This window comes from Phalaenopsis equestris, unplaced genomic scaffold (assembly GCF_001263595.1).
Source record: "Phalaenopsis equestris unplaced genomic scaffold, ASM126359v1 Scaffold000513, whole genome shotgun sequence".
NCBI classification, from domain to species: domain Eukaryota; kingdom Viridiplantae; phylum Streptophyta; class Magnoliopsida; order Asparagales; family Orchidaceae; genus Phalaenopsis; species Phalaenopsis equestris.
This window is the reverse complement of record NW_018164953.1, coordinates 3,098,218-3,118,021: the sequence shown is the minus strand read 5'-3', so window position 1 is coordinate 3,118,021 and position 19,804 is coordinate 3,098,218. Positions and strand designations below refer to the sequence as shown.

At 33.7% G+C, this 19,804-nt stretch overlaps 1 protein-coding gene across 6 annotated transcripts in view; it reads left to right on the top strand.

Annotated features, from left to right (window-relative positions):
• LOC110028518 (E3 ubiquitin ligase PQT3-like) overlaps positions 1-19,804 on the top strand; it is a 76,141-nt gene that overhangs the window by 9,371 nt on the left and 46,966 nt on the right. For 5 of the 6 annotated variants that reach the window (XM_020730409.1, XM_020730411.1, XM_020730410.1 and 2 more), the window contains 7 exons: positions 2,761-2,894; positions 4,039-4,109; positions 4,195-4,291; positions 4,375-4,499; positions 9,081-9,251; positions 9,332-9,463; positions 16,016-16,053. In XM_020730409.1, the coding sequence (XP_020586068.1) occupies positions 2,761-2,894; positions 4,039-4,109; positions 4,195-4,291; positions 4,375-4,499; positions 9,081-9,251; positions 9,332-9,463; positions 16,016-16,053 (768 nt within the window). The remainder of the gene's footprint in view (positions 1-2,760; positions 2,895-4,038; positions 4,110-4,194; positions 4,292-4,374; positions 4,500-9,080; positions 9,252-9,331; positions 9,464-16,015; positions 16,054-19,804) is intronic. The other variant, XM_020730413.1, reaches the window with a different exon arrangement.

Below are 19,804 nucleotides of genomic sequence, written 5' to 3'. Positions count from 1 at the left end.
CACATCATTTCCCGCTGTTTGCTTGCTGTCTGGCATTGGGAAAACACTCACCTTTCTATTTTTTGCTTGCTAACAGCCTTTTCCATCCTTAGGCAACTTTCCAAACCCTCGCAGATCACCAGCACCACCCCTAGATCTACCCTGTAACTTGGGTTTGTATTGTCAATTATTGCAATTTCAGTTTTCCGTCGGTTGTATTTTTTTTTTTTGAATTTAATATTAATATTTGTTTTTTTATTATTTTTGACTTAACTCAGGTATCAGGCAGCTAACCTAAGATATGCGAGGGATTTCTAAGGCATTAGGGAAACTATCCAATCTTATCTTTGCAATTTACTTATTTATTTTGCATTGTAAGCCACCATTGTAGAAGTAAAAGATGAAGAAACATTTCTTTTTTATTCGCTTAAATGATAATTCCCTGTGGAGTCTATGGTTCATGCAAGATTTCAAGAAGACATGGGTATGACCCAAGAGAATCACAAAGTGATTACCACAGAGAAACACATAGTTAATTCTAGAGTGGACAACAAGTTGAGTACTTAGGAGGTTGATTATGTACGTAAGTGTCCATACATGATGTTAGAATCTATTTGATGAATTTAAAGGAGAGAGAGTCTATAAAAAGGTGCTTCAAATGAGAAAAGCAGGGTAGCTTTCTTTGTATTAAATTATTTTATGTAGGTATAATTTATTGCTTTGGTAGATTAGGTGTGCAACAAGTTTAGGAGTGGATAAATAGCAAAATTGTAATTTCAAATTAGGATAAGAAGGGCATTTATGTTGCGGGAATTAAGGAAACCACAATTTTCTCTACCCAATTCTCTCTAATTAATTATATATGGTTGTCCTCCTAAACAAGGTATCGAAGGAAATCTTTTGATTTAAGCTATGATTATTTATAATTTGACTAAATTTAAGAAAAAAAAAATATTACTGTTTTCTAGATTATTGCATTTTGTTTGTTTTGTGGATAGACAGGTTAGTTTTTTTTCTCTCATTAATATGATCTCCTAAAATGCAATAATTAAGCTTGAAGCAATTTACACCCTCTCTCTCTTTCTCTCTCTCTCATGATGTTCTCCAAAACCCTAAAAGGTGTAGTTCCCAAAAGCAAGGCCATCACCTTTTTTTGGATTAGATTTGGGAAGATCGTACTCAATAGAATCCCCATTCTGTTGCTGTTTTATTTTCTCGTTGATTTACTTAGTCTTTTGCATACTACCAATTCCATATCACTTTAATAAATTTGTGCTTTTGACAAACTTCATTCACTTCCTCTCAAATCTAATCACTCATCATTGGTAGATGATGCACCTTATCCTATATCCAACCATTTTTCTTAGAAAGCTGGCATCCAATATCGAAGTTAGTTTTCATATTCTTAAATTGTGTCACATCAATGAGTATAGGGTATGTTATGTTAAGAAAAATATTTAGTTTAGAACTCACAACATAATTCTCCCAAAATTCTTTTGGGAACGCTTCCTAGTTTGTAATGCTCCATTATTATTTCTTCAAATGCAACATTGTGTTTTTTAGTCTATTTAGGGATTCCTTAAAGTCCTTTTGGAACTAACCTTTATAATCTTGTTTGTTTTTCCTGCCAACCCATTCTAACTTATTGAACAATATAAATGCATAAAATTAAACATAACTGATTATCTAAAAACAGTGCTATGGTCACATATTAATTCTATAATTCTATAATTCATTCATTTATGAATCACAATAACTCGAGTCACTAAATAATATACTTTTGCATTAATAAAAAGCACTCTTAAATCAGGAAGGCAAGATTGAACCGAACCATATGGAAGTAGAGTTCTGAACTCTTACATAATTGTAACATGAAAATTCTTGGGTACTCTCTTTTGCAATCTTTCTCATTAATGAACGGTCACTAAAACACCCTTTGTTGCTTAACCCCGAGCTTGGATGATTTGGACATTCTTTAAGACCTATTAATTATTTCTGGCCACTTCCCCTCATTTTCAGCCTTGATAAATGCACTTGATGCTTTTTGTTTTCTTCTTTCAGAATACAAATAAACAAGAGTATTGAGTGCACTCATATATATAAGAGTGAGAATTGGTTATCCTAAATGGTAAAAGGATAAGGATCCAAATATTATGTAAAATAAACTTCAATAGAGCTCATCACAATGTCAACATTTTTTTTTTCGTGTTTAGCCATGAAGAGTAATTCCCCAAAATTTAGCAGTTGCAATACCTATAATCAATCGCTGTGGGAATAGTGAACCAATAGTTGGAGTATCTTTATTGGAGGAAATAGAGAGCCAACCAAAAAACTTGCCATAGAACAACAACAAATCCACCCAATTAAACCATTGTAGATAGTAGAGAACAAAAGTAGATGTCTATAGGAATACACATTATAGACGTGTTTAAACTGAATGAACTTGAAAAATTTGGAATTATGAAATTGGAACAACTAACATGAAAACTTAGAATGCTTGCATCTTTTGTTTCTGAGGAGTTTAAACTTTGACATTGACATTAATAGTGTTTACTAACCAATGAGGGATGGTCTTAGTCAATTTTGTACTTATGCTATTGAACGAGCATGATTATTATTCTCTAACAAAGCATATAAATATCCATCTAACCCTTTGTGGATAATGAATTTGTGTGGCCGGTGGACATTGTATAGTTAGTAAATCTTTTAATACTTGCTTTTCTGTATTTTTCTGACATCCATGGAAGTTTTTGTTGGCTTATTACTGATTGCCATTTGCAGAATTTTGAGAACAACAACTTTGACGACTTTGGTGTTGATTTATATTCCAATTTAGATGCTCCAATTCATTGCTATGCTGATCATATGGACCACATTAATATTGCTGTTAATAGAAAGAAGGATGTTTCCACCAGGTGCAAGTTGCAACTATTATCCTTTCCTTATATTAATGCAAGTTTGCTCATTAACAAATCTATCATGTTTTTATTGTTGGCTGATCTCTAATAATCCTTTTATTCTGAAGAAGTTAACTTGATCTTCAAACTAATACATAGTACATCAAGATCCATCCATCCATGCATACATACTATATACATAAATGTCTATATAATATATATGGCATTATCTTTTGTAGCATTCAATAGTTGTTCTTCATGGCCTAAGGTATTTATATAGGAGATTAAGCATCTTACCTATTGGTATGGTCCAAGGCACTTTCTAATCTTTAGCTGTGGCTTGCATCTCAATAGGCATGAGTACAACCATTGATATTGTGTCAGACAAGACTGATATTTTAGTTCATGAATAGAAGTTTTCTGAGCTACTCATGATAGAATTTATGTGAATGTGACTGCTCAAATAAAAGGCATTGTTATATAGGTTTTTTATGTAAATCTGTCTCTTGTCCATTAACTTGATTGCGTGCACGTTGGGGATAATTTTTTACCTTGTTAGCTGGTAGGCATTAAATGCAGATAAATTTCTTTGTTACGAGCTAAATACTCACTTCTAGTCATGTGTTCTTCTATCTTAAATTAAACATTCTTTTTGCTTGTGTAGATATTTTTGATTGAGTCCCTGTTATTTATCGTTTATCGCAATTATTCTTTTATTGAGCTGTTACACACGCTTTCAGATAACTTATTTATGTGTACAATTTAATGGATTAAGATGGCAAAGATGCCAGTGTTGTGGTGGGGCCCCCCATGGGGGTGAAGATGGTGGTGCTTTGTGCTGGCTGAAATCATTCAAGCTGCCTTGCTGTGCGATGCACCACTACTGCAGTAAACTCAGCTTTTAGTCTAGGACTAACATGTTGCTACAATGTTTTCCACATGACTATGCGCTTTATTAAATTTGCATGCTTGTTTTAATCATGATTTGATGGACATGCTTCATGCATAACCATATGACCTCGATATTTGGTTGTCTTGCTTTTTCTGGAAGCATTCAAACAATATTCTTTAAAATTTGCAATTTTAAACTATTCTTCTGAGAGCTGTACTTCGAAAATGCAAAAAATACTATATTTATATATATATATATATTTTGTTTTAGATTCTTGGAAGTACCCAAGCTTTGGGGTCAAAAACTTGATGGCAGCGATGTTAGTGAGGCCTTGTCCAACAGTGGGTATTGATTATGCAATTCAGAAATTTGTGTCTAACTCAAAAACCTTTTATGATTTGATATTACTTTTGCATGGGAAATCAGAAGTTGGTGAAAACTTCCGGAGGGAGTCTGATGTAGAAGAGAACCAAAAGGCAATGAACACAAATAGCAATGTTAACCTGAATAAGAAACTTTCCGAGTAAGAATAATTTTCTATTTCTTCTCATTCATCCTTTGTGATGATCATTGCACCGTGCATTTATACTTTTGGTATGGAGGCAGGGATATGCACTTTCAGGTGACATTTAATACAGATTTGCCAGCGGAGCTTAGGTGTTCGCTTTGCAATTCTATATTTAATGAGGCTGTAATGATACCCTGCTGCCAACATAGTTTTTGTAACAAATGTAAGTCATTTTTTGATTTATCTTCTGTAAGTTTATGCAGTTTGCTTTTCCAATCAACTTTATCTTTAAACTGGACATTCAAATTTTAAGCTGACTTTCATTTTGATTTTCTCTTGCATTTAAAAGCTAGTCTTGTTTTTTTTACCGTGTCGGGACACGAGCTATTTTCTTTTAAGATTGCATCTCTTGTTTGCTTGAATTTTCTTATTACTTTAGTTATTCATTTAATAGCCATAATTGTCATGATTGATTGTGATAATGAGTGATGCGATAAAATGCACGAGTAAACTTTAACAGAGAAACTACTGTTCCATCCAAATTAAGATTACTATGGGTCTGTTTGGGACAAGTGTTGATTATTTATAATCTGCTGATAAGTAGATTATTCTGATAATATGATAATCTGCAAATTATCAGAATAAGCTGACTTGCTGTTTTGGGAAACTTATTCGGAATAGCTTACTGACAGCTGTTGTTGGATAAATGACCATTTTGCCCCTGTTTAGTAAAACTCTTTGGAACAAAATTGTATGGGGAAAATAATAGATATAACAGAAGCCTCAAACTGTTATAGGTCAGGTCAAAAAAATAAAATACACTGCTCATTATCTCGTGTATCAAAAGGAATAAAATAAAGAAAAATACAATTACAAGTGAAATTAAAAATATTAAAATGTTCAATTTAAAACTTTGACGCCGTTTGTCCTCAACGACACTATCTTCCTGGGAAACCATCGTACCGCGATCACTATCGGTAGGGGAGTATGTTGGAATGTCGACCCAACAGAAGAAACCACATCGTGTAGTCAGATAACCGTAGAACTGTCGCTCACTGCTATGAGGCTGGCGTGACGTTAGTAAGGGAGCATGTAGTTCACAGTAACACAACACAACTCGAGATATCCAATCCTAGAGCTCATGGTGCTACTGAGATAAAACGACAAGAAAATCATTTGTCAGATCATAAAATTAAATTAAGTTTTAACAATAGAACTGAAATAAACGAAAATCGTAGAACTGTCTCAAATTCATTATATAATGAAATTCATACGAAATAAACCTACAGTCTAATAAATAAAGAAGTGTGACTGAATCAACATCTACATATAACATCTGCTATAGACTCCCTTAAACCAGTCATCTCTGCTATACATTCACTGTCGTGAGTTTCAAATTCAATCGACTCGATCTCATCCTCTGGTAATGATTGCTCCACGAGAGATTCTGAAGGTTCTGGAGACACATGCAGCTGATCGTCATCAGCCAAAGTGAAGTCCGTATCTGATTGAGAGGGATGTCGTCGGCCGAAGTTGTGAAGTGACATAATGGCCTCCACAATATGACCTGTATCATTTTATGGAAGGAGATGGGTTTAGTCACAAAACTACAAAAATATGGAATGTACAAAATGAGTGTAGTGAGTATCTCTATTTTCTCAACCCACCATTCATCGGGAGCATCAATTTTTCGTTTAACGGGATCCTAACCCAACCCGACGGATCCACATTTCAGCTCCTTCCAAAATTTCCACTTCTTCAATTGATTCTATTTGTTTTGAATTTGAGTCTGTTGTAATCCCTTCCAGTTAATTCTTTGAACCTTTTTGCAATATTTTGCCAATATTTCTTGTTGAAATTTGTGGTTGGCTTATTACCGAGTTCAATTTATGTAATACAGAGATTGCAAAAAACATTTGTAACTTCCTTATCCCACATAGCTGATGGACCCCCTTCGTTCATCATAGTCATTTTGGAACTATATGAAGAATTGATGGTTAAACAAAACAACATAACATATAATTTTGAAATTAATATAAAAGCAATTGAGTGATGCTCACATATGTGATTGGCGACATTTACAAACATATCACATTGTTCATACGAATTTGCATGTCTAACACAAAAATATTCAATTATATATATGTTTCATATATGTCCCTAGTGTATTCAGAAAATAATCACACCATATGAAACAAAATGATGCTTCACTAATTTGCAACACATCATGACCATTATCTCCACAATGCCAATGTACTCAACATTCTTCACCACCATCACAGGAAAGAAACATAAGATTATAAAGCTTGCACAACAATAAAGAGCAAGATCCAACATCTTTACCAGTCACAACCATGCCAAAAAAGTAAGATTTTAAGAATTCTCATAAAAGCCTCACTGTTGAAGAAATAGTAGAGCTCCAGAAAGGAATATTTATGAGGAAGAAGCACCCTTCATTGTCAGAAGCAATAGCTTTTTGACTAATCATATGTATAGACTACTAAGCAATAATTTGATGTTACCATATTCCATGCTTGCAATGTCATATGCATAATCTCCATTCCCAAGAATACAAGCATACCAAATTCTCAAATTCTCAAATTCTCACACAGGTATTGAGATTCATAATCTCCATTCCCAACCATACAAGGTATAGGTGTCATGAACATTGGCATCAACTGTCAGTGTTGGCTATTGAGAAGAAAGGACAGTAGAAAATGTTGCCAGTTCATTTTCTAGCACACACTATATAGAACTGCAAGCATTGCAATTACATACATACAATCCAATTCTTATATATTTACATGTGCAAAAACAAACGTTATTGTACTATATATGTTGCATGGGAGGAGTTCAATAATTTAACCCATCTCCCTTAGTGAAATAAAATGGCATTCATTTCCTTCTAAATAAAATGACATTCATTTCCTTCTAAAATGCAATTAAAAAAACTCTTCTCTTGCAAATTATTTTTTACTAGCAGAAGTTTTGCCCCCAAAAAACTGAAAAACAATAAACATCCGTAGAAAAGTTACAACCAATTCATTTTCACTTGGGACATAACTATGCTTGACATTCATGTGCTTGACATTCATGCTTCATTAACATTAATGTCAATAAATTGCTTGGAATATTAAAGCTAAGTTATTTTCCACTAGCAACACCATAATTCCATCACCCCTAAAATATATTAAAGCTTTGTGACATCTAAGGTTTATACACATAAATATGAAACTTTAGGTGTTAGTTGGATATATTTAAAGGAAGTGTGTGGTATACATTTCAATTCCCCACAAAACTTCCATTTCAAATCAAATAGCAATGTTTGAAGCTTGCAGCCACAAATTCCTCTACGTAATGCTTAAATAAAAGTGATGCTCACTGCATACCATACAAATAGAGTAGGACAATATTTTCATCAACTATTCAACCAAACTATCCAAAATCAAGGGGTATTTGCATGCATATAAGCCAATTACTATATATTCGCATACCTAACATCTGAAATTTTTTCTTAAAAACCCATTATACCACACAATCTTTCATATGACAATAAAATTACCATCATCTAACCTTTGGAAAGAGAAATAAACTCATTTAAAACCTAAAGTTTCATTTTTATGTGATGTCTTTAACCATCACAAGCAACCCACAAGAACTATTTTTTTTAGAGCCTGCAAAATTTCAGACAAAGGATCCCAATAATACGAAGGATAAAAAATTTCTCTACAGTTAAATACGAAGAAATAACACAAAGAAAGCCCTGTAACATGAAAGTTCAAAATCTTTTTCCCACTAATAGCATTGCCCAATGCATCCCAGTAATAGCATTGCCCAACTCACCATAATTCCATCACCCCTATAACATCACAGGCAACCACACAAATAACATTTTTCTACAGGGAAGAGGAGCTGTGCAAAACCATAAGGCATAAGAGAGATACCTGCAAAATTTCACACAACTTTCGATCCACCACCTAACGACCTGTTCATAACCTAAAGGCCACACAAGAAATGGGAGAGGAGGGGGTGCATGAGGTTGAGGGCCGAGAACAGGGGAGTTTGATCGTAGAGCTAGGGCAACGAAGAAGACGGGATCGAGGGGCTGAGGAGTAATAAGTTGAGGAAACGCAGAACGCGTGGTAAAGGGAGCGCAAACAATCTTTCGTGTTACAACGTAAACCCTTACGCGCGTTCCCCGACAAGAACTCACATGTTAGTGGCTGTATTACTTTGACTGTCCCTCCACTTAATCATGACTAACCTGTTTATTTTGTGCTAAGTGCTAGCGAAGTCTATTTTTTGTGGAAATCCTTTTTTTGTGGGATTCCAACGAAATTCAATTTCATAGACATTCGATTATATATGATAATAATAAATATTTCATTGCTTTATTTATAGTTTGTAGGAATATTTATATTTTTTGCCTTATTAATTTTTAAATTTTTTTTGTCGAAATGTTTTGTTGCTTTCTTGCTTGTAACTCTTGCTCCCCTTTACAATAAATATTGTTTGAATAAAGTATTTGTTAGGTTGAGGTATCAATTGTTTGACTAAAATATTGGCTGCTGTTTAATTCTCATCTTTCTCTCTGTCTCTCACTCTCTCTCCTTATTTTCTCTTCTCGATGAATCTGTTGGTTTGAACCTTTGTCTGATTATGTTGCTCTGAAAAAGGGAATTCAATAGGCTACACATTCAAGCAATACTTATCTCTTACAATATGATATAATTTTTTTCCCTTCTTCAATTCATGTTGTTGGATGCATTTTTGCATGATTTCTTATGTCATGATATTTTTGAAGGCATTACTTTGGCATTAATTAAGCAATCAAGTTGTCCGAAATGTTCTTCCACAAAATGCACCGTCAAGGACCTGTTGCCAAACTTGTCTCTTCGACAGGCAATTGAACATTTTCTCGATGCACAGAATTCCATTAATGTTTCATATAACAATCTTCCAATATATGCTCCTGGTGAGGTTTTCATTCATTATTATTTTTTTCATAAATGAGGTGGCTATGTGATTGCATCTTTTAAACCAAACAAAATTCAGATGGAGAATCTGGAATTCAAGCAAAAGAGGCATCATGTGCGGTGTCGGTACAACAACAAGAACTCACATGTCAGCCTTCTTCTACAACAGGGGTGGGGTCCAACCAGATTATTTCAGAACCTGCTCGTGACAGTAGGCACAATGTTATTTTTTGGTTTTATTTTTTATTTTAAAAGCATGATTTTGACTTTCTGAAGTAATCATCATTGTCATCGCCATCATCATCACCATTAGTTTTATGCCAAATATTGAGGCTGATTTCTGATGTAATTAGTATGTTAAATTTGTTTGGGAGAAGTTTCTAAGGATATAGCTGACATCCATGGTAGTGGTTCGACAAATTTTATTTGTGATGTTTTGGAAAAAGATAAAAGCATGCTAATTATAAATTTTTAAGTTTTTTGAGGAATACACTTTAATAAATTATATTGGAATTTTTATGTTTTAACTGTAAATTTTATCTTGGTGATTTGTAGTGATAGATTCGTTTCTGATTGTTCAATGTCTTTTTCTTTCAGGTTAATGTAATAGTTTTGCGGGAGACATTTTGTTAGATTATGAATCAGTGTTCTCCCTTGATCTTGCCATGAGCAAACAAGGCGGTTATCTTGCCCGGCTTATAGGTTGGGGAGGTGGTGAGTTAGGATTAGTGGGTGACGAAGTTGCTTTCTACCTATAGCATTAGAAACCACATATTTTGTTCTTCACATGCTTGCATTTCCAAATTATGTTAATGCCATTTTAGGGTATAAAAAATATGACTATTAAAGCAGGGTTGAAGTACTTGCTTGTGTTACAAATTAACTAGAAATAGTATGGAAAATGCATAAATTTGAAGCAATTAGGATCCTATAGAAAATTCATGTGAACATGGTCAAAATCGTTCTTGTAACGGTGGCATTTTTTTTTATCTAATGTGTCCAATTTGATCTCCGGACTTTCCTAAATGTTCCATTAATTTATCATACTGATCCAAAGTAATCCAAGAAAGGGACTATTTTGAATTGAAATTGAGAATTTAAGGGTTTAAATTGAATAAATTTATTGTCAGCGATTAAAATGGTGCCACACAAATAATCTTGATACCATTTTGATATTTTGTTTGTAGCTCTTAGATATAGTTCTTGTTTTTCAAATTTAATTGCATAGGTGCAAGGAAGGATATATACTAGCTTAAAACTTTTCAAGTGTTTTTGCTGAAGAGAAAACATATTTGCACTAAAAAAGTATGTTAAAGTTAGCATTTGTTATCAAATCTGTTAAAAATTGTAACAGTTTTTTAAAACTTTATAAAATCCTTATTTGAATTTTATAGAAGCAATTGCACGATGATAGACGTTACCCCCTTAGCAAAGCATAGCATAAAGTTGATAGTTTATTAGTTTTTTGGTATGGTAATTGTTTTTTAATGATTGTCAAACTTGTTATCCTTTTGTTGAAGGAATCTTTTTTAAAAATCATTTGCAATATACACACTATTGGGTTAACATGCATAATTAGGGTTAGGGATCCCTCGGTAAAATGAGGAGATATAATCTATGGTTAAATCAAAAGGAACATGAATATATTTTAGTAAAGCAAAGACTAAAGATTATATGGAATTCTCAGGTAAGTTTGCAAATTCTAATATGGAGGAGCAATGGTGAATCTCTTAGAGTAATGTAAGATTGATCATGTTTTGATTTTTTTAAAATATAATTTCTTAATACATCATATGTTAAGATGAAAGGTTTGTCCTGGACTTCTGCAGAAAATCTTACATAAGCTAGCGTACAGATCCAATAATAAATGAAAAAAGAAGGAATTTAAACATCTAATTTCATGTAGTTAGGAAATAAACTAAATGCGGTAATGTTAAATGATGAGTGGGGTTCATTTGGCTTTATTTATTTTGCATGCTTGTGTTTGTTTTCATATATGGCCCCGTTTGGAACAGCCGCACTGTTTGATAAATCCGTTCGGATTGAGTTTTAAAAACGGCGTATTTTTTTGTATAATAAACGCGGCCGCGGGATCAACCCCGCGGCCCGCGTTTGTTTGCGGTTTTTACCCCGCTGCCCTCGTCTCTCTCGTGCTGTGTCTCAGCTGCCTCTCGCGATCCCTTCTCTCTCGCTACCAAAATTATTGACTTCGTGAACAAACCTTTGCGATACATAACTGGGATGGCAACGAAGGGATCGCGACTTACAGAGACCACCGAAACTCCCATCTTTTTCATCCTTCCCGCACCGCTCCGACCAAAAACCATTGAAGAAGGTAATTACTTCTTTAATCTATTCCGGTGCTGAGGGATCCTCTTTCTGAATGCTTGTTCTTTACATTTTTTCGCTTCACTTTGCTAAATTTTACATTCTCCTTCAATAGGCTTTCTAATTAAGATGGTTCTTGCTGTGATTTGCGCCTTAAGTGAAAAAGGAAGGAGCTTTTATGAAACTAGGAAAGCGTTGTGTATGAAGTGAAACCAAATTTCTTCTTTTTGTGTTTCATCTTAAAGGCGTATTATAGATGGGCTTTGAGCAAGGATTTTTTATCAAAATTGGAGTTAGAGCTGAAGCGATCAGCGACGTCGCTCACAGATTGATAAAACCTTCTAACTTCATCGTCTCCCAAAAGGTATCAGAACTCCTCTCATCATTTCGTGTATCTCGAAAAAATATGGTTTTTTCAAAATCTCATCTTTTAGCAGATTACCCTAACGCTGACGAGTTGACCTTCAACATGCTCTATATCCTGTTGTCTCTGGGTTTTGAAATTTCTATAGTTATTAAGCTCATCTTTGCAATATATTGCATCATTATCTGCACCTTTTAGAGCTTACTAGTTCTTTGATCCTATTAGATTGATGACTTGCTCTAAGTGCTGAAACATGTGTTTTGATGCTCTATGTAGATAAAGTAATTGGGATGGCCAGGATGTCAGAACCTATTATGCAGCCATATTTGAACTGAAATCTTTTTTCGATTTTTTTTGTATAAATTCAGTTTTTTATTAGTGAAAAATATTTCTGCTTCGTTGAGACATATTGTTAGTTTGTATACCCATGTGAGAACCAGCAGGTAGGTGTTCTGCAACTTGCACTTTGCACACCATGGAAATTCTATTTTGGAAGAAAGCTTAGGTCCTGCAACAAATTGGGGAGAGGAAGAATTTTTTTTGTAAGTAGAAATAGATTCAAACAGGCATCCTGTAGGCTGTGTAGTTTTATATGTTCTTTTAAATTCTCCTTCGATATTGAAAATTGAAGGAAATAATCATTCTGTAAATGATTTTCTTGTGTTAGGGAACTGGAAATGAAAGCTGTTTATGTGGTCTGGAAAGGTTAGCTTGAGTGAGTGAATGAGTTATATCCATAGAGAAGTTTTAAAGCTGAAAAACAAAGTTATAGTGCTTATGAAAGTTGTTAAATAGAAGAAATTTTGTATGTTTTGTGTTAGGAATGGAGTTGTCAATGTTTAAAATAGCTTGGAGGATGCGACGATAGTGGTAGTAGAAAAATGAATTGACAGACACAAATTACATCGATGTTGATGTAGATTAACACAATGTCACATGCATGAAACATTAAGCAATTAATCAATTGTAGAGGCAAATTAGGCACAAGATCATAATAATCAAGATTTATTATATGATCCATAATAGTTTTGGAAGTTCAAGCTCTTCAATTTCTTAATAAGTCTTCTAGGTTAGGTTTTGACGGTATGGTTGGTCATTTTTAAAATTTTCTTAAGGATGAAGAAGCATAAATGTTTGAAATATTAGTTCAAAATTAAGATAGGATTCAAATTTGTTTGAATCTGTTGAGGTATCAAAATATAAAAAGTTTATGTAATTTGGTGAAATGTTGGGCACTTCAAGCACATGATTTGAAGTGTTTCATCTTTTTTTCTGTACTATTCTATATTGGTTTTTTTCTTCTGTAGTATCGAATATATTGCTAAGACAGTTCTGTTACAAACAACATTACCTAATAGGGACATAATTGTCATTTTCCACAAACAGCTGTAAATCAGTTGTTTTCAAATAACTGGCCTAAACAAACAGACGGCTTATCCGAATAAGCTGCTGAGCAATAACTTATCAGAATAAGCTGCTAATCTGGATAAGTTGGATAAGCTGCAGCAGCCCCAAACAAACCCAATTTCATTCTCATATTTAAAACTTTAGGCATCAATTTCTACTAAAAATGTTGGAGCATTTGTTCGTTTGTAAAGTTTGTCAATTCATGCGATGGCGAACAGAAAATGTGTCGAATTTAGCTTTGTAATTTTTAATGTATGTTGATCTTGGTTCAAGTTTCCTTGTGATTTTTATCCATAATTCATACAATTTTTAAGAAAACGTGAACTTCTAATGTAAATGAAAATCTTTCTTTTTAAAGAAAGCATTTCATTTGTATTTTAGTAATATATACAATCTAAAGCTAAAATAAAGAAATTAATCATTGTCATGAGCAATTCTAAACTATTTACACTTTTAATTATATTCCCTTGTTTTCTGTTAAGGGAAACTTCCTTTTCTCTTATCCCTTTACTAAAAGCATATGAGACTATTTCTAATATAGAAAAGATCCTATAGGATCTCTTCTAATTAGGTTACCCAATATCAAACTTCCTAACATACAACCATTATATTTAATACTTTCCATAACACTCCCCTCAAGCTTCTTAATAAATAGTGATCATGCCTACCTTGTTACAAATATAAGTGACTTTAGCTCCATTAAAGTTTTTTTGTGAAGATCTCCCCTAGTTGTTCCCTAGTCTTTACATGAACTGTGGAAATAAAATTTTGTTAATTTTTTCACAAAAAAATGACCATCTATATCAATGTGCTTTGTTCATTCATGGAACACAAAAGGTTTATACAATATGACTTTGTAGCTTGGTTATCATGCCACGACTGTTGGAACTGTCATTTTTAAACCCATTTAAATAATATGACTTTGTAGCTTTGTTGCTAAGGACTATGCTAAAATTTATATAATTGACTATTTGGACATGTTCTCAGTAGCTGAAAAGGTGTAGAGAAATATTCTTTGATATTCTTATAGTGTAAACCTCCCGTTTTGTGCCATGTATATCTGAAAAGGTGCAGATAAATATTCTTTGATATTGTCATTTCTCAGAATCTTAAAAAAATTGAATTGAATTTTAATTTTAGCACAAAAGGATTGAAAATATGATAGTGACTCAAAACAAAGTTTCATAAAGTTAAGTCTTACGAGAAAAAATCATTCACAAAACTGATAAAATATTGAAATCCATTCGACAAAACATGATAATGTCCTCATACATCAGAATGAACCAATTCAAAACTATGACTAACTTATTATTAATTCTGGGAATAGAAGACAAACGATAGTGTTTAGTAAATTGATATAAGTCACAATTTAAATATTATAATTGCTATAACTGAGGGTATAACTTTTTAAGCTTTGGTAGTGATGGATGCCCTAATCGACATAAGATCCTGAAAAATGATAATGGTCAAGAAAGAATAAGATACGACAATTAAGTGCACATGTAATCTTGTTAACAAAGACAAGATTAAAAGAGAATTGAGGTAAACAAAGGTGGAAGTTGCAACAACTTGTTTTACTAGGCCCTTGTGTCTAGAATGCTGGTGAATTTTGATGTTTCTGTTATGCTGTAAAGCGATGTGGGTTGGATCTCAATTGTCGAGATATTGGCAGAAATTTGAATTTGAAAACATTCATTTTTATTATTTTTCTTGTCATATTTTTGGGCATAAATTTTTTAATGTTTCAACGCACATTCTAAGTTGAGGCTTACTAAATTTTGATCATTGACTCTTCCATCTGATGCTCAGATTAATCTCCTACTTGTTTGGTGGAAGAGCTTCCATAATCTAATCATGACTTGTTCTATAATTTTTGAGCCAAGTTGATTGATTGATTTTCCTACTGTTGCTTGCCCCTTGGTATTAATTTCATCATCAGTTGTTGATATTACTACTTAGAATACTCAACAAGTTTTTAAAACACCACAATTTCATCCACTTTGTGAGCAGAATGAACCTTTACTATTCCAAAGTTTTGATGCTGATTAGAGCATTTAAAGTGTTGACTCCGTAACAGATAAAAGTTGTCATATTCTTTATATTAGAAGGGGTAGGAATCAGAAGAAGATTTATCATTTCTCCCCAATATTCACTATGCTCCAAGCTAGGCGATCTAGATAATTGTATCTCATATTATACTGTTGCAAAATTTTTTTGTTTACTCTTTGCGTTTTTTATTAAATGCCGTTTGTTGTACTCTCTTTTTGTCTAGTTTGTAAAAGTTGTTTATTTAAACAAGAATAATGGACGTGAACAATTATGAAATAAGTTTATGCTTGAGAGCAGTTACTAGCCATCAACCACATTAGGCACTTAGTTTAATTTTTAATGTTTTTTTAATGCTGATTTGATAGGTTATTTTGGAGCTCATTCTTCAATTCTTATTTAAAGAGATTGCAAATTTACTTTAATGTTCATGATTAATAATGTGGATAGACCTTGTGCAAAATGATTTGCTCAAAATAGATTTGACAAATGTAGAATGTTGGATTCCTAAGTTGACCGCTAATAATTGGGATAGAGCTGATGGTGATGATGATATTCTACTACTATTGCTTTAGAAATTGTTTATTAAATTGATTATATGAAACCATGACTGTGCAGATGGAAGAGTTCCAATTCCTCCAAGCAAGTATAGAAAGGTGAATTATCCTTGAGCTTATATTGAAACATACAATTCGGAAGTGTTTTTGTTTAAACCAAATCTGCTTAATTAAACTTGATCAAGATGTTTGGCTTCGTTTATGTATTAAAGAGAGAATGCAAGTTATTTTATAACATTTTGTCATATTTCTTTGGACCTTATAAGTGTTCATGAATTACTTTTCATTGGTACCTGAGAGATTATTTATGTACTTGTGAATTTGCCCATCACCTCCTGCCCTTCTCTTTTTCCCTCTTTTTATTCAGGGTCTTAATGGCTTATTGGTTTAGTTTTTTGTAATGTCATTTGAGGCCTAGATAATGTGGAGTGATCATGGTCTGTAATAATGAATGTACTGCATGACTATTTCTATCAATAGGGTTAAAGTAATATGAGTTCAACACTTTGATAATTTTGGTGAACTAGCTTAAAGAAATTGTGTAGGTCAACTTTAATAAGCTAAGGTCTAGGTTCTAGAAAAAGTACCAATAGCTACTGTTGGAACCCATTATTCCAATTTTGAGTCCTTCATGCTATAAATTTCCGTAGCTGATGAACATAACCATTACACAGCTGCACACTAAAATTAATGGTCTTAACTGTGCACAGGACAGACTCCCCAATCACTGACACAATCCCATACCCATCTGCATTCCCTTGTGCATACCCATACTTTCTAACTTAATTGTATGCTGATAGATTTTACATCAAATTTTCCTTTAGATTCATCAACTACCCTTCAGCTTTGGATAATTGCTTGAGGATGCAAATGTGCTCAGAAAGAGTGCAAACCATACTTTTGCCATCAGTTTTCATTTGTTATGTTCTTTAGTGAAATTGATGCAATGGTCATTGCTGGATAGTGCATAGAGAGATAAGGGAAATTATTGCCTAATGCCAATTTCTTACTTTTTTTATTCTAGGTAAAAATATTTGGGTAGATATTACTTGATTCCTTAGGTTGTAGACCATACTTTATGTTGTTTGACATTTTATAAGCCCTCAAGTTTGATCTCACAGATACATGAGTCTTGCATGATGGCCTTGTTATAATCAAAATGTCAGTTACGAAAAAAAAAATGCTGATAAATGTTCTTATATTTTTCCTCTTTCCTTTCTTTAATGATCTTGATGCATAAATTTTTATTTTTAGGTGGCAACAGTGGTGTATAGCATGAGTTTGGTAGAAGGTGGCCTTGGATATCCAACCTGGCAAATCCTACTAGTTGTTGAATCATTTCTGGCTGTTGGGTGGGTTGATTAATCACCATTGTAACCATGATATCAGGACCATGGGATTCATCTTGGTTAGGATTGTCACCCTTATAGGATCTTTACGTTGGTAGCCATAGTGAGGCTTCCAACACTGAGGCAGAATTCAACTTCTATTGGAAAGCTTGAAGAACCCTATCATTATAATAGGACTAGGAAGTGTAGAAGAGGGGGTGAATATTTAAGAAAGTAGGAGAAAAGTAATATTCTCTTATTTCTCCATGATCAAAGTTACAACTCTTCTCCTTATATAATAAGTAAGAGTTAGGGCAAGTTTAATTCCTACCATTACAACTTATCAAAGACACAATAACCAACAATATGAATGAAAAACAACCTAATAAGAAAGGAATAAATGAGAATAGGTCTAAAAAAGAAGACTCAAAATTTCACACTACCCCTCAAGCTTGGTCTTAGATTTTGTAAAGAGACCCAACTTGGTATTCAAATCAAAAGTTATTTGGAGTGAAGATATCAACTACTTGATTATGAGTTCAATTATAGATCAAGTGAATAATGCCTCCATTGATCTTCTCAAAGATAAAACATCTCTCAATCTCAAAGTGCTTGGTTCTGTTATGATGCACATGATTCTTTGATCTAGTGGAGCATCCAAGACAATCACGGATGAGTATAAATCTATCTAAAATGAAGTAAATGTGGAGCACACCAACAACCCCGAATCAATCCCAACCAGATGTGCTTCAAGTTCCATGGTTTTGGGCACATCATATCAGATTTTCCACATTGGAGAATGAAATATTTCACTGAGCAAAGTGACGTAGAGGAGGCAGAGGGTGAAGACCCCGAGGAGGAAAATGGAGAGGAGTACCAGCTTGCAATCGACAAGGGAAAGATGCTAGTGATTCAAGCTGAGCCCATGAGTGAGACTCCAACATGATTATCATTGTTTCTTCTAGAAGGTAGTGAGTCTAAGGTAATTGACGTTCATAAAGAGTTTGAGGATGTGGTGCCATCGATTATCTTGTTGCAAACATTGAGAGGAGTCCCAATAGGACTAACATTGGTTGTTTAAAAGGGAAGTGAGTCCTAGGCGCCGATATCAGACGCAATGTCATAACTCGGCTTGGTGCTTGAAGTTAACTAAGACGGGAAATGACGGTCGGAGGGGGGAAATCAATTCTCTACTAATCTATTTCTATCACAAGCATGTTACTATTCAAATAATACGTGAAACAGACACTAAATAAAATAAAAATTAATAAGTAAAAATTGGTGCCTTACTAGTTGTTCTCACCTCTTGTATACATTTGCTCTTCTATTCATCTTGTTTAAATGTTTAAAATCTAAATATAATATTAAAACAACATAATCAGATCTAAAGATAACCCAAAAGTAACCACACTTCTCAACTACAATATTCAAAGGAAAAGAATTCAATATGCATGCATGTCTATAAGCAATTTTATAATAGGTTGACAATTCATATTTTTATAAGCAATTTGATATTTGCTAATGCATGTATCGATGACTTTTTCTGAATGAAAATGATATTCTATAAGCATTTTCTTAAACTTTATACTTTACATACACAACTGTCTCTACTAGGATCATCTCAATACAACCTAATATACCCTTAGCCGATATTGCCCCGTTGACATAACGGTTAGCGACCTACGCATTGCAATTATTTAGTGAAAAGGCCATTACCTGCCCCTTACCGATGTTATCCTGTCGGCACATCGATTAACAATGTAAACATCACAATTTTTTTGAGGAGGTAAGCTCTTATCCACTCACCCTGGTCGATATTATCGCGTCGGCAGAGCGGTTAATGAACTATCCATCATAATTGTCTGAGGTGATATATAAATTCTATGCGTGCGGGTACAATTGCGTCCTCTGCTTGTACCATTAGAGGGTTAAATTCTATTCTGAACATACATATACAAACATTCATATATAAAATTTCATTCATTATTTTGAGACCTCATCATGCAACTGCTAACATACATACTTACTCTGCTGTGTAACTATTTAACATGCATCTCTCATTATATTTATATATTTATCTCATGTATCTTTTTCATACCTCCCTATCTTACATATAATGCCTATCTTACATATAATGTCTTGAATTCGTGCCGGAATCCCTTACGAAAACTCGCAAGCTACGTTTAACACTTCCGACGCTAATTCGGCGCCTCCGACAACTATTAGAACCAAATAATGCTTGGAAAACGAGGCAAATCTCAAAATTGAAACAAGAGGAAAGAAATGAATGTCTAAAATAGCGTGAAATAGGGTTTCATACCTTAATGTTTCATCCCGATGCCTTAAAATGTTGTATACAGCTCTGTGTGGGCCGCTCGATTCATGCAGCTCCAATAGCCGAGCGCTACTCTCATTGGATGGAGAAATCGAGGGGAGAGGGGAAATGACATTTGACACTCTGTAGCTTACCAGGTAGTGTCGGTACAAAAAAAGAAAGAGAGGTTGTTTGGGGGGGGGGGGGG